Here is a 14,080-nt window from a genome sequence, read left to right as displayed (position 1 = left end):
GGTACCTTCAGTACCTCTATCGGTTCTCCCTTCTATTCCAGTCTCGTATTGTTCGTGGAAAGAAGGATTGTCGGTATGCCTCTGTGTGGGCTCTAATCTCTCTGATTTTATACTCATGGTCTCTTCGCGAGATATATGTAGGAGGGAGCAATATACTGCTTGACTCTTCGGTGAAGGTATGTTCTCGAAACTTTGACAAAAGCCCGTACCGAGCTACTGAGCGTCTCTCCTGCAGAGTCTTCCGCTGGAGTTTATCTATCATCTCCGTAACACTTTCGCGATTACTAAATGATCCTGTAACGAAGCGCGCTGCTCTCCGTTGGATCTTCTCTATGTCTTGTATCAATGAGACTCAGCTGCTGTTTTCTTCATACTGAAACAAAACAGTACCGACTCCTACAAATGATGAGAATTAGGCTCGTAAACTGACATTTGCAATCAAGAATAACTTTATGATGCAGACACAAATTGACCAATGTTTGACTGAGATTATGTTGACCGAGGTCCAAGCTAACTGCCCGACGTCTGCGATCTGTTTCTTTCGACCACTACTTACTGTTGTCGCCACCTATCGGCAAATGGTGGAAGCAAAGTTGTACACCTTGTAGTAGCCCAAGAAGCAAAGATCCTTTACTAGTTAATATGGGATATATTTTTGTTTCACTGTTTTCATGTAATTCTTTCTTTTCCATACTTATCAACATTAATCACTTTGTGATACGTTAGTGTAATATGTGACACATGAGGATTCAGCACCAATGGCAATCTTGACATGATAAATTATTGTCTGAATGTTTAACAATTGCATACTTCCATCTGACAATCTGTATGTTCTTTAAAAAAAAAAAAAAGTGTAGTGTCAACTTCACCGCAATACTTACCTTAATTAGTGTACCATTCTGGAGTCCTTCCTCTATCTCTCTTTGCGGAAGGTATTTTTCAAAGCCCTGTGCTTTGTTGGTACTTTTTCGTGGGCTTCCATTATGGCCACTAAAATTTTAAAATTTAAGAACAACATATTATTAAAGCAACAAACTGGATAAATATTTTTTGGAACTGACTTTATGGAGATACTAAATCAAATAGCAATAATACATTGAAAATTTAACACAGAACCACGTCATAAGTAACCTTCAAATAAATAGAGCCACAAACATTATGTTGGTTTAATATGATAATGCAATTTTTCAGTTTATTTGCAAATGACAGAAGTGATTTAATTACATCCTTACAGGCAATATGTGCAAAGCAATGAGAGGCAATAATTTTTACTATCATTCAAACTAGTCAGAGAGGGCACAAATAAGAGTTGTGTGTGTGTGAACACAATTATATACAGGAGAAACATTACAGGCACATAATTTCCTTGTTTCAACAAGTGTGAACATGACTGTAAGAATGTGCTAGAACATAGTAAAATTTTATACTGTGTTCTACAGAAAATGATTCATTCTTTGACACAACCTAATTGGAAAATTTCACTCTAGATTAAGAATTTGATGTACATCAGAGTATTAATTTAGAGGAGTAGATGAGAGCATTATTATTCTCTACAATTTACATTTTTTTTTTTACCTTCTGGGAGTTTTTACATTGGCTGAATTCAAATTATTTGTGTCTTACCTTGAGTAAATATGGAGTGCATAGTCATCTGTCGTGTAATGACCTAATCCTGAAGGATTCTCATTTTAAAAAAATCATCTAAATACAGATATTAACTGTGAGCTTTGTAACTTAAGTAGAGACACACAGTACAAGCCACTTTTATCAGTCCAGTAAGAGGTCATACGCATTGAGAAACCAGTTATTTCATCCTCACTGATCGTGAACTGGAGGTAAAAAGTGACACAATCACATCCCATTTGTAAGCAAACAGCCCAAAATATCTTATATAGAAGCCATAAAACATCAAGCAAGGCAGATGCAACAAGCAGAAGAGTTTCACCAGTCTTGGATAGGCAAGCCTATAGTGTATACTACATGAGTGAGCATTGTCTTCAGTTAAGCTAGTACATCAAGAAGGACTTGCAAAACTTGCCTGCACACACCTCTGGAATAGGGTTACTGGTTTTCATCACATGCATTTGCACACATATACTTATGTATGTATGTCACTTTCAATGTGATGAAAACTTGATCACATCAATGGCATCTGGTACTCTGATGGTTCATGGTCTGTAGTAGTTGTTGTTGTCTTCAGTCCTGAGACTGGTTTGATGCAGCTCTCCATGCTACTCATCCCATGCAAGCTTCTTCATCTCCCAGTACCTACTGCAACCTACATCCTTCTGAATCTGTTCAGTGCATTCATCTCTTGGTCTCCCTCTACGATTTTTACCCTCCACGCTGCCCTCCAATACTAAATTGGTGATCCCTTGATGCCTCAGAACATGTCCTACCAACCGATCCCTTCTTCTAGTCAACTTGTGTCACAAATTCCTCTTCTCCCCAATTCTATTCAATACCTCCTCATTAGTTATGTGATCTACCCATCTAATCTTCAGCATTCTTCTGTAGCACCACATTCTGAAAGCTTCTATTCTCTTCTTGTCCAAACTATTTATCGTCCACGTTTCTCTTTCATACATGGCTACACTCCATACAAACACTTTCAGAAACGACTTTCTGACACTTACATCTATACTCGATATTAACAAATTTCTCTTCTTCAGAAACGCTTTCCTTGCCACTGCCAGTCTACGTTTTATATCCTCTCTATTTCGACCATCATCAGTTATTTTGCTCCCCAAATAGCAAAATTCCTTTACTGCTTTAAGTGTCTCATTTCCTAATCTAATTCCCTCAGCATCACCTGAGTTAACTCGACTACAGTCCATTATCCTTGTTTTGCTTTTGTTGATGTTCATCTTATATCCTCCTTTCAAGACACTGTCCATTCTGTTTAACTGCTCTTCCAAGTCCTTTGCTGTCTCTGACAGAATTACAAACTCATCGGCAAACATCAAAGTTTTTATTACTTCTCCATGTATATTAATACCTACTCCGAACTTTTATTTTGTTTCCTTTACTGCTTGCTCAATATACAGATTGAATAACATCAGGGAGATGCTACAACCCTGTCTCACTCCCTTCCCAACCACTGCTTCCCTTTCGTGTCCCTCGACTCTTATAACTGTCATCTGCTTTCTGTACAAATTGTAAATAGCCTTTCGCACCCTGTATTTTACACCTGCCACCTTCAGAATCTGAAAGAGAGTATTCCAGTCAACATTGTCAACAGCTTTTTTCAAGGTCTACAAATGCTAGAAATGTAGATTTGCCTTTCCTTAATCTATCTTCTAAGATAAGTCGTAGGATCAGTATTGCCTCACGTGTTCCAACATTTCTACGGATTCCAAACTGATTTTCCCCGAGGTCAGCTTCTACCAGTTTTTCCATTCGTCTGTAAAGAATTCGCGTTAGTATTTTGCAGCTGTTTTTTTGTTTTGTTTTGGTTTTGGGGTGCAAAACTGCTATGGTCATTAGCACCCGGTCTGTAACAGGAAACGGTAAAAAACGAAAATGGAAACCAGCAGCAATGGGAACAAAACTCAAAAAATTGGAGAAACTAACAGCAGAAGGAAAGCTTAAAAATCCACTACAGAAAGGGGTTGGTTGTCCCCAAAATGAGCTTCAAATGACTGATGTCATCTCACTGGCACTAATAAACTCGAGAACGCGATCGGCCGAGCGCGTGTCATCTGCTAAAATGGACGATATATCAGGCGACAGCTGTAGACGGGCGCATAATGGAGTAAAATATGGGCACTCAATTAAAAGGTGTCTTACCGTCCACAGCTGAAAGCAGTGGGGACAGAGTGGGGGAGGATCGCTGCTTAAAATATGTCGATGGCTAAAAAGACAGTGCCCTATCCGGAGTCTAGTTAAAATTACCTCCTCCCGACAACGCGTTCGGGAGGAAGAGGTCCAAGCACAGGGAAGAGCTTTCACGTCCCGCAATTTATTATGGGGAAGTGTCGACCAATGTGCGTGCCATAACAGAACAACACGACGACATAAAACACTCCGTACATCGGCAAAGGGAATCGATCGAATAGCTGGCCGAAGAAGAGAGACTGCAGCCTTGGTCGCTATATCGGCCGCCTCATTTCCACAGATACCAACGTGTCCTGGGAGCCAGAGGAATGCCACCGAGACGCCCCCAAGTGGAGCACGCGCAGGCAGTCCTGAATCCGGTGGACCAGAGGGTGGACAGGGTAGAGAACTTGGAGACTGAGGAGAGAGCTGAGAGAATCGGAACAGATAACATATTGTATCCGCTGATGGCGGCGGATGTATTGGACAGCCTGGAGAACAGTGTAAAGCTCCGCAGTATAAACCGAACACTGATCGGGAAGCCGAAATCGATTTGGGGTGTCGCCAACAATAAAGGCACTCCCTACACCTAACGATGTTTTCGAGCCATCAGCGTAAATAAATGTGGCTTCCTTCATTTGTGCACACAGAGCAGCAAATTCCCGACGATAAACAAGTGAAGGGGTACCATCCTTGGGAAAGTGACAAAGGTCACGGAGCAGGCAGGTCCAGGGATGGAGCCAAGGCGGTGCTGTATCCCAAGTTGTCAAGAAGGTTTTAGGAAAGCGGAAGGAAAGAGAATGGAGCAGTTGACGGAAGCGGACTCCTGGTGGTAGTAGGGAGGAAGGGCGGCCTGCATACCCTACATCCAAGGAGGCGTCGAAAAAAATGTCATGGTCCGGATTAGCAGGCTTGGAAGACAGATGGCTAGCATAACGACTCAGAAGGACTGCTCGCCAATTGGACAGCGAAGGTTCAGCAGTCTCAGCATAAAGGCTTTCCACAGGGCTGGTGTAAAAAGCTCCAGACACTAAACGTAATCCACGGTGGTGGATAGAGTCGAGACGGCGAAGAATAGATGGCCGAGCAGAGGAGTAAACTATGCTTCCATAGTCCAATTTCGAGCACACTAAGGCGCGATAGAGGCGGAGAAGGACCACTCGGTCCACTCCCCAGGAGGTACCATTCAGGACACGGAGGGTGTTGAGGGATCACAGACAGCGAGCCGAAATATAGGAAACGTGGTAGGACCAGCACAGTTTTCTGTCAAACATAAGACCCAAGAATTTAGCGACGTCCGAAAACCGAAGGTTGACAGGTCCTAGATGTAAGGAGGGTGGAAGAAACTCCGTACGATGCCAAAATTTAACACAAATGGTCTTACTGGGAGAAAAGCGGAAGCCTGTTTCGATGCTCCAAGAGTGGAGGCGATCGAGACAGCCTTGAAGACGTCGTTCAAGAAGGCTGGTCCGTTGAGAGCTGTAGTAGATCGCAAAATCGTCCACAAAGAGGGAGCCTGAGACATCGGGAAGGAGACAGTTCATAATTGGATTTATGGCAATGGCAAACAGTACAACACTTAGCACGGAGCCCTGGGATACCCCGTTTTCTTGGGAGAAAGTACGGGAGAGAGTAGTGTTCACCCGCACTCTGAATGTGCACTCTGCCATAAATTCGCGAAGAAATAGTGGCAGCCGACCTCGAAAGCCCCAAGAGAACAGTGTGAGGAGGATGCCTGTCCTCCAACAGTATCGTATGCTCTCTCTAGATCAAAAAATATTGCTACTGTTTGGCGTTTCCGGAGAAAATTGTTCATGATATAAGTGGAGAGAGCAACAAGATGGTCAACTGCAGAACGATGCTTTTGGAAACCGCATTGGGCAGGTGTTAAAAGACTGCAGGACTCCAGCCACCAAGCTAAACGGCAATTCACCATACGTTCCAAAACCTTACATACACTACTCATGAGAGAAATGGGGCGATAGCTAGAGGGGAGATGTTTGTCCTTTCCAGGTTTCGGAACAGGAATGACGATAGCTTCCCGCCATCATCTGGGAAAAGTACTGTCGGTCCAAATTAGATTATAAAGGTGAAGGAGGTAACGCAGACTATGGGGTGATAAATGCAGCAACATTTGGATGTGGACACCATCCGGTCCTGGGGTGGAGGAGTGAAAAGAAGAGAGTACATGTTGGAGTTCCTGCATGGAGAAAACAGTATTATAGCTTTCGCGATTTTGAGAGGAGAAAGCAGGAGGTTGCACTTCCGCTGCACGTTTCTTCGGGAGAAACGCTGGCGGGTAATTTGAAGAGCTCGAAATCTCAGCAAAGTGTTGACCCAATGAGTTAGAAATTGTGACGGGGTCCACTAACGTATCATGCGCAACAGTGAGCCCAGAGGCCGGGGAGAAACTAGGCGTGCCAGATAACCATCGAATCCAACTCCAAACTTCCGAGGAGGGAGTGAAGGTGTTAAATGAGCTAGTAAAGAATTTCCAGCTTGCCTTCTTGCTATTGTGGATGACACGACGGCATCGCGCACGGGACTGCTTATAGCGGATACAGCTGGCCAAAGTAGGATGGTGGCGGAAAGCGCGAAGAGCACATCACCGCTCACATACTGCGTCACGGCATGCCTCGTTCCACCAAGGAACTGGGGGGCACCGGGGCAATTCGGAGGTGCGTGGTATTGAATATTCCGCAGCTGTAAGAATGACGTCTGTAATATGAGTGACCTCATCGTCGACGCTAGGAAAGTGACGGTCAGTGAATGTCGCTAGAGACGAAAAAAGTGTCCAATCGGCTTGGGCAAACTTCCAGTGTCTCGGGCGCATATATGGCAGTTGTGGCTGCAATCGAAGGACACATGGAAAGTGGTCACTCGAGTGTGTATCAGCAAGGGCGAACCATTCGAAGCGCCGAGCTAGCGGAACAGTACCGACCAAAAGGTCCAAATGAGAGAAATTTGTCGTGGAGGCAGACAAAAATGTAGGGTCCCCAGTGTTGAGGCAAACAAGATCCACTTGGTGGAAGACGTCTAGCAATAGTGAGCCACGCGGACATGGATGTGGAGATCCCCAAAGCGGGTGGTGGGCATTGAAGTCCCCAACCAGCAAATAGGGGGGTGGAAGCTGACCAAGAATATGAAGGAGATCAGCTCGTGCCATTGATGTGGACGATGGAATGTGTACAGTACACAGAGAGAAGGTGTATCCAGAAAGGGAAAGACTGACAGCGACTGCTTGGAAGGAAGTGTTTAAGGGGATTGGGTGATAATGGAGAGTATTATGGAGAAGAATCATGAGTCCTCCATGTGCTGGAGTGCCTTCAACAGAGGGGAGATCAAATCGGACTGACTGAAAATGGGGGAAGACAAAGCGGTCGTGGGGACGCAGCTTTGTTTCCTGAAGACAGAAGATGACCGGCGAGTAGGATCATAGGAGGATCGTCAATTCATCCCGATTGGCTTGAATGCTGCAGATATTCCAATGGATAATGGACATAGGGTGGACAGAAAATGGAAGAATGTGACCAAGGTTGCCATCAACTCAACGACTGCTCAGAGCTTGCGACCGACAGCGTGGAACGGCACTCAGCTGAAGGCAAAAGATCCTGATCCATAGGTTGTTCAGGAGCAGCTCCTGCCACCAGCGATCGGCCGGTTGATCGGACACCAGCAGTGCGCCTCGGAGACACAGAAGACGGCCGAGGGCGGTCACCGCCAGGTGGTGCTGTAGATGAGACACGCCGTAGCGGAGAAGGAGAGGAACTGGGTTTCTTATTAGCTTTCTTGGAAACATGATGTTTAGATGAAGGAGGAACTGATGGTTGTGAAGTTGGGGTACGTAAAAAATCTTCACGAGTATGCTCTTTTTTGGAAGTCCGAGTGTCTGACTTTTGGGATCGAGATTTAGCAGAACCCGATGAAGGGTGAGCCATAGATTGAGCAGGTGAAAGTGGGGAGGTTGAACGGGCGATCTTTGCACTGGCCGATCTGACGACCGTGTCACTAAAGGTGAGATCACAAGTCTGCGTGGCCGCCTCCTTTGTGGGCCGAGGAGAGGCAAGGACAGTGCTGTATTTTCCTGTCTGAGGCACAGTGGGCTTTCGACTTGCGAATAATTTTCGAGCAGTAAAGGTTGACACCTTTTCCTTCACTCTGATTTCCTGAATGAGCTTTTCGTCTTTAAAAATGGGGCAATCTTGAGAGGAAGCAGTGGGGTCACCCATACAGTTGATGCAACAAGGGGACAGAGGTGGACAAGCACCCTCATGGGCATCCTTGCCACACCTAACACATTTGGCCGGGTTGGAACAGGACTCGCTGGTGTGATTGAACCGCTGGCACCGATAGCAACGCGTAGGGTTTGGGACGTAGGGGCAAACGGAAATTATTTCATAGCCCGCTTTTATTTTTGATGGGAGTTGAACTCTGTCAAAGCTCAAGAAGACAGTACGGGTTGGAACAATGTTTGTGTCAACCCTTTTCATAACTCTATGAACAGCCGTTACGCCCTGGTCAGACAGGTAGTGCTGAATTTCCTCATCAGACAATCCGTCGAGGGAGCATGTATATATACGACTCCACGTGAGGAATTTAAAGTGCGGTGCGCTTCAACCCGGACAGGGAAGGTGTGGAGCAGTGAAGTATGCAGCAATTTTTGTGCCTGGAGGGTACTGACTGTTTCTAACAACAAGGTGCCATTCCGTAATCTGGAACAAGACTTTACAGGACCTGCAATTGCGTCGACACCTTTCTGAATAATGAAAGGGTTGACCGTGGAGAAGTCGTGACCTTCGTCAGACCGAGAAACAACAAGGAACTGTGGCAACGATGGAAGAACTGTCTGTGGCTGAGACTCAGTGAACTTACGCTTGTGAGCAGACATAGTGGAAGATGAGGAAACCATTGCGGAAGAATCCCCCATGATTACCGGCGTCTCCGATGGCGCGCTCCTCCCTTGTGGGGGGCCTCTCTGAGGGCACTCCCGCCTCAGGCGATTGTTCACACCTCAGGTCACACCTCCCGACAAACGTACGGAGGGACCAATCAGCACTTTCGGAAGATATCAGCTCGGGTAATCACCCCTCCCTCGGCCTGGCTGTTACCAGGGGGTACGTACATGTCCTACCTGTCTACCCGGGGCAGGGAATTACGCGTTACCCCGTCACCGGCTACGCACGAAAATGCATGGGTCGGCCTTCAGACACGCACAGGGAGGAAGAAAGAGAAAGGGAAAAACAAAGAAAGGGAAAGGATAGAAGAGAGGTCTCAAACGCCGCAGTGGAGAAAAGGGTAAAGAGAAGAGGTAAGGAAAAGAGAAGAGGTAAGGAAAAGAGAAGAGGTAAGGAAAAGAGAAGAGGTAAGGAAAAGAGAAGAGGTAAGGAAAAGAGAAGAGGTAAGGAAAAGAGAAGAGGTAAGGAAAAGAGAAGAGGTAAGGAAAAGAGAAGAGGTAAGGAAAAGAGAAGAGGTAAGGAAAAGAGAAGAGGTAGGGAAAAGAGAAGAGGTAAGGAAAAGAGAAGAGGTAAGGAAAAGAGAAGAGGTAAGGAAAAGAGAAGAGGTAGGGAAAAGAGAAGAGGTAAGGAAAAGAGAAGGACAAAGGAAGGATAAAGACATACAAGCAGAGAAGGCGAAGAATGCGTTACAATTACGAGCGTCCGTCTCCGGACGTAGGCACAAACCGTACTCCCAGAGAGGGAGAAGGGGAAGGAAAGAGCCAGAGGTGAGGGGAAGGTAGGGGGGGGGGGCGAAGATGGGGGATAGGGAAGGATGCGGAAAAGGAAGGTATGCAGCCCGGAAAGGAAGGAGGGCCACATTAGCTCGGGGTCCCGTGCTCGCTACGCACATATCCACAAAAGAGTTGTGGACCCCCGGGGGGATATTCTTCTTGAAGTCTAAGGGTATTTTGCCTGTCTCATACATCTTGCTCACCAAATGGTAGAGCTTTGTCAGGACTGGCTCTCCCAAAGCTGTCAGTAGTTCTAATGGAATGTTGTTTACGCCTGGAGCCTTGTTTCAACTTACGTCTTTCAGTGCTCTGTGAAACTCTTCACACAGTATCGTATCTCCCATTTCATCTTCATCTACATCCTCTTCCATTTCCATAATATTGTCGTCAAGTACATCGCCCTTGTATAGACCCTCTATATACTCCTTCCACCTTTCTGCTTTCCCTTCTTTGCTTGGAACTGGGTTTACATCTGAGCTCTTGATATTCATGCACGTGGTTCTCTTTTTTCCAAAGGTCTCTTTAATTTTCCTGTAGGCAGTATCTATCTTGCCCCTAGTGATATGTGCCTCTACATCCTTACATTTGTCCTCTAGCCATCCCTGCTTAGCCATTTTGTACTTCCTGTCGATCTCATTTTTGAGACGTTTGTATTCCTTTTTGCCTGCTTCATTTACTGCATTTTTATATCTTCTCCTTTCATCAATTAAATTCAATATTTTTTCTGTTACCCAAGAATTTCTACTAGCCCTCGTCTTTTTACCTGCTTGATCCCTCAAAGCTACCCATTCTTCTTTTAATGTATTTATTTCCCCCATTCCTGTCAATTGTTCCCTTATGCTCTCCCTGAAACTCTGTACAACCTCTGGTTTAGTCAGTTTACCCAGGTCCCATCTCCTTAAACTCCCACTTTTTTGCAGTTTCTTCAGTTTTAATCTACAGTTCATAACCAACAGATTGTTGTCAGAGTCCACATCTGCCCCTGGAAATGTCTTACAATTTAAAATCTGGTTCCTAAATCTCTGTCTTACCATTATATAATCTGATACCTTCTAACATCGCCAGGCTTCTTCCATGTATACAACCTTCTTTCATGATTCTTGAACCAAGTGTTAGCTATGATTAGCTATAATTAAATTATGTTCTATGCAAAATTCTACCAGGTGGCTTCCTCTTTCAGTTAAGCTAGTACACCAAGAAAGACTTGCAAGCTTACCTGCACACACCTCCGGGATAGGGTTGTTGGTTTTCATCACATGCATTTGCACACATATACCTATGTATGTATGTCACTTTCAATGTGGTCTGTAGTATCATACATTATTGTGTATACCCGAACCTTAACAAAGTTATATGCCGGGCAGTCATTTGTTCTGGTAAATGACTGGAGAATCTAGTAAGCCTCATCTACATTTTACCCTTACTAAAGGTTAAAACTAGTGTCTGTGCCCTCCTTCACATTCATTGCAAACACACAAAGAAGCAATAAAAAGTAGACCAACAAGCAAACACAGAGTCTCATTACCATACCTACCTCCTTAGCCTAACATCCAAATCATTTAGTACTATCTCCAACCACAGTGGTCTGAAAAATCTTAGCTTGATCCCATCACCATTTCATTTTTCTACAAAGCTGCTTGCCTTTCAAGAAACATATGACCTACAAATCCTCATCACCTTTGATCTGAATGCGAGCTTCCAAACACGCTGCAATCCACATTGGGTTACAACATATAAACATGTGTCATGTGGGGTCAAGACTTTGATTTCTGGCTGATTACCTTCACTAAGAAGTTAGGAGCCTTAAGAGTATAGAATACAGAATCTTCTCTTAGGAAAACCAGTAAGCTCCATCTTAGGATGAATCAGCTTGAGCTTTCGAGGTAGATCAGGTACAGTGAAGAGCCAGAGCAGTCCTTTTTAGTGTACAGCAGGAGCGAAGCAAGAAGAAGAAGAAGAAGAAAGAAGAGGAAATCTTCCACTACCACAAAATTACAAGACCACAGCAAGCAGTCCACTGCACTAAACATCAGAGATGCATAGCAGTTACAACAATCAAGGATGGGGCCATTGCTTTATGAATCACTGGCACGTGTGCTGACCACACCATATTCCAACCTTACACCTGCACAAGAAATCAACACAGCGCTGCCACTTCTCCGACAAATATGGTGAGTGCATCACAATGTATCACGGAAACAAGGTCTTTGGCCTTGAGAAAAGATGAGAAAGCACCTAATATGAATCTGGAAGATAATGAAGTCCCTGCTCAGCATATAGTCTTGCCTGAAGCATTTAAGTTAATTCCGAGAGCTTTTGATGGAAATACAAATGAACTTCGAGAATTCACATACAATTGTGACCTAGCATTAAAACTAATGCTAAGCCCTAGTCATAGTGTACTATTAATATTTGTTAAAACTAGGATTGTGGGTGCAACTCGAAGTAAACTACTTGTATGAAATTTGACAGCAATATGGGCAGATGCGGTGGGAATTTTATTCGAGAACTATGAGCAAAATGTACTTTGGATTACCATGTGTTTCTCTAGTAGGCACAAAAGGGCCAAAAGTATGGCCAAATGGGAGAGTTGCACCGACACATTGCAGCACCAATTTCGATAAGGCGTCCAGGGAGTGACGATGGATTCAGACATCCTGGGTTGCCAAGCTCTATTGGGGAAGATGGCACGAACAGTGTTTATACAGGGAATCGAAGATGAGAGAGTAAAAATAGTCACGAGAGTGAGTGGAGAGGATTTCAAGTTAGTGCAAGCAGTGGATCTTATATTAACAGAAGAAGCATCCATCACCTCTTGTAAAGGAAAGTTCAATGAATCCAGTCATCCGGGGGATTATTTTAAATGTAAGAGAAGAAGCCATCAAGCAAGGAACTGCAATATGGAGAAACACACCAAGAAAATAGACACCATGTAGCTAAGTTTTAGTGGAGCAAGAAACGGACACCCCACCCTACACCACAGATGAAACCGACAAAATAGTAGAACTTAAAGGGATCACTAAAGAAGTAATATAGAAATGTGCGAAGCCACGAGATTCACACTGGGGTTAGGCAATGATGTACATATGGAACATATGTTTCATATAGTAGAGGATGAATTAAATGACCCATACTCAAGGAATCTCAGGCAGAGACTTCTGTGAGAGTTGAAAAGTAATCATACATTACACAGCATAGATGCTATGGGTCAAGTGCAGACTTGTAGAGTTACAGATGGAACTGGAACCAACTGCTGAATCTCGCAGACTGGGAGACAGCCACAAAGAAAGGAAGTGTGTCCCATAGAATAGAAATTAGGTAGCTGAGAAAAACAGGTTGTGAAGGTAAATGTGACACCAGATATACCGGTAGGAATACAGGAAGGATCAGACTTAGAGTCAAGAGAGAAGAGAGAGCTCCAGAGTGAGAAATCAGAAGAAATAAGCAATAAGACACCACATCTAAGGGAAAAAAAAGGAACAAAGATAGGCGGCATATGGAAAGGAAAGTGAGCCTGTGTTACTTATACAAATAGGCCCATACGAAGAAAAGATTTTAAGGATTAAGGTGCAGATCACAGATCTGACTGAAAGAAGCAGTGGTTGCAAACAGCCTAGATAACCATGCAACGAGCCACTTGTGTCACAAGTATTTTGAATGGCACGAGAGAAGAAGTTATAATGAAATGTCCAAGACTCAAAACAGATGCAGTACCTATCATGGGAGAATGTCACTTACAAAATTTAGCTTCAATGGCACAAGACAGATGGCCACAAATTAGCAGATTAACGGAAATGGTTTCCCGAGGAGATCACGAATGTAAAATTAGAGAGATTAGAGCGCGCACAGAGGCTTTCAGACAGTCGTTCTTCCCGCGAACCATACGCGACTGGAACAGGAAAGGGAGATAATGACAGTGGCACGTAAAGTGCCCTCCGCCACACACCGTTGGGTGGCTTGCGGAGTATAAATGTAGATGTAGATGTAGAGTAGATAACTGAAGTGACAAAGAAAGGACTTCAATTACTGAGCTATGTATTTCACCACATCATGATGTGTTTTACCTACTCGGAGATAGAGTAATACACACCGAGATGGCGCAGCATGACACAGTTTTAATTTCAAGTTGGAAGTCAGATAAGAAATGTTTTTTATGCTCGCCTAGGGGTGGCAGGAAAACACAAATATGATAGTCATTAACATCTGCAAGCCTTTAGAGCCAATGGCTCATTCCTTCAGCAGAAAGGGATGAAGAAAGAGAAGGGATTAAGGAAAAGGACTGATGAGGTTAGGAAAAGGGATAGAATTCAGAAAAGTCACCCAGAAAAACACGTCTGAGGACATTTAGTGGATGGTATGAGAAGTAGAGACTGACTGTTGGTGTCTGCTCTGGTCTTGTTCACTTCCCTCGTAACTTATAGTTTTCAGGATATACAAGTAAGTTATGTTCATAAGCATAATTTTCTGCCTGATGTTATGGTCTTGCTGCAGAAATAAATGTACTCTGCTACAGATTCTCCACATATTTGTGGAGTC

General features: G+C 44.2%; 1 protein-coding gene across 2 annotated transcripts in view; it reads right to left on the bottom strand.

Moving 5' to 3' along the window:
- The window catches only part of LOC126175322 (DIS3-like exonuclease 2), a 236,843-nt gene that overhangs the window by 209,860 nt on the left and 12,903 nt on the right, over window positions 1-14,080 (bottom strand). For both annotated transcript variants that reach the window (XM_049922035.1, XM_049922033.1), the window contains exon 3: window positions 882-990. In XM_049922035.1, the coding sequence (XP_049777992.1) occupies window positions 882-990 (109 nt within the window). The remainder of the gene's footprint in view (window positions 1-881; window positions 991-14,080) is intronic.

The sequence above is a fragment of the Schistocerca cancellata genome, chromosome 3, assembly GCF_023864275.1.
Source record: "Schistocerca cancellata isolate TAMUIC-IGC-003103 chromosome 3, iqSchCanc2.1, whole genome shotgun sequence".
NCBI classification, from domain to species: domain Eukaryota; kingdom Metazoa; phylum Arthropoda; class Insecta; order Orthoptera; family Acrididae; genus Schistocerca; species Schistocerca cancellata.
Note: the sequence above shows the minus strand (reverse complement) of the source record. Positions and strands in the feature narration are given on the sequence as shown.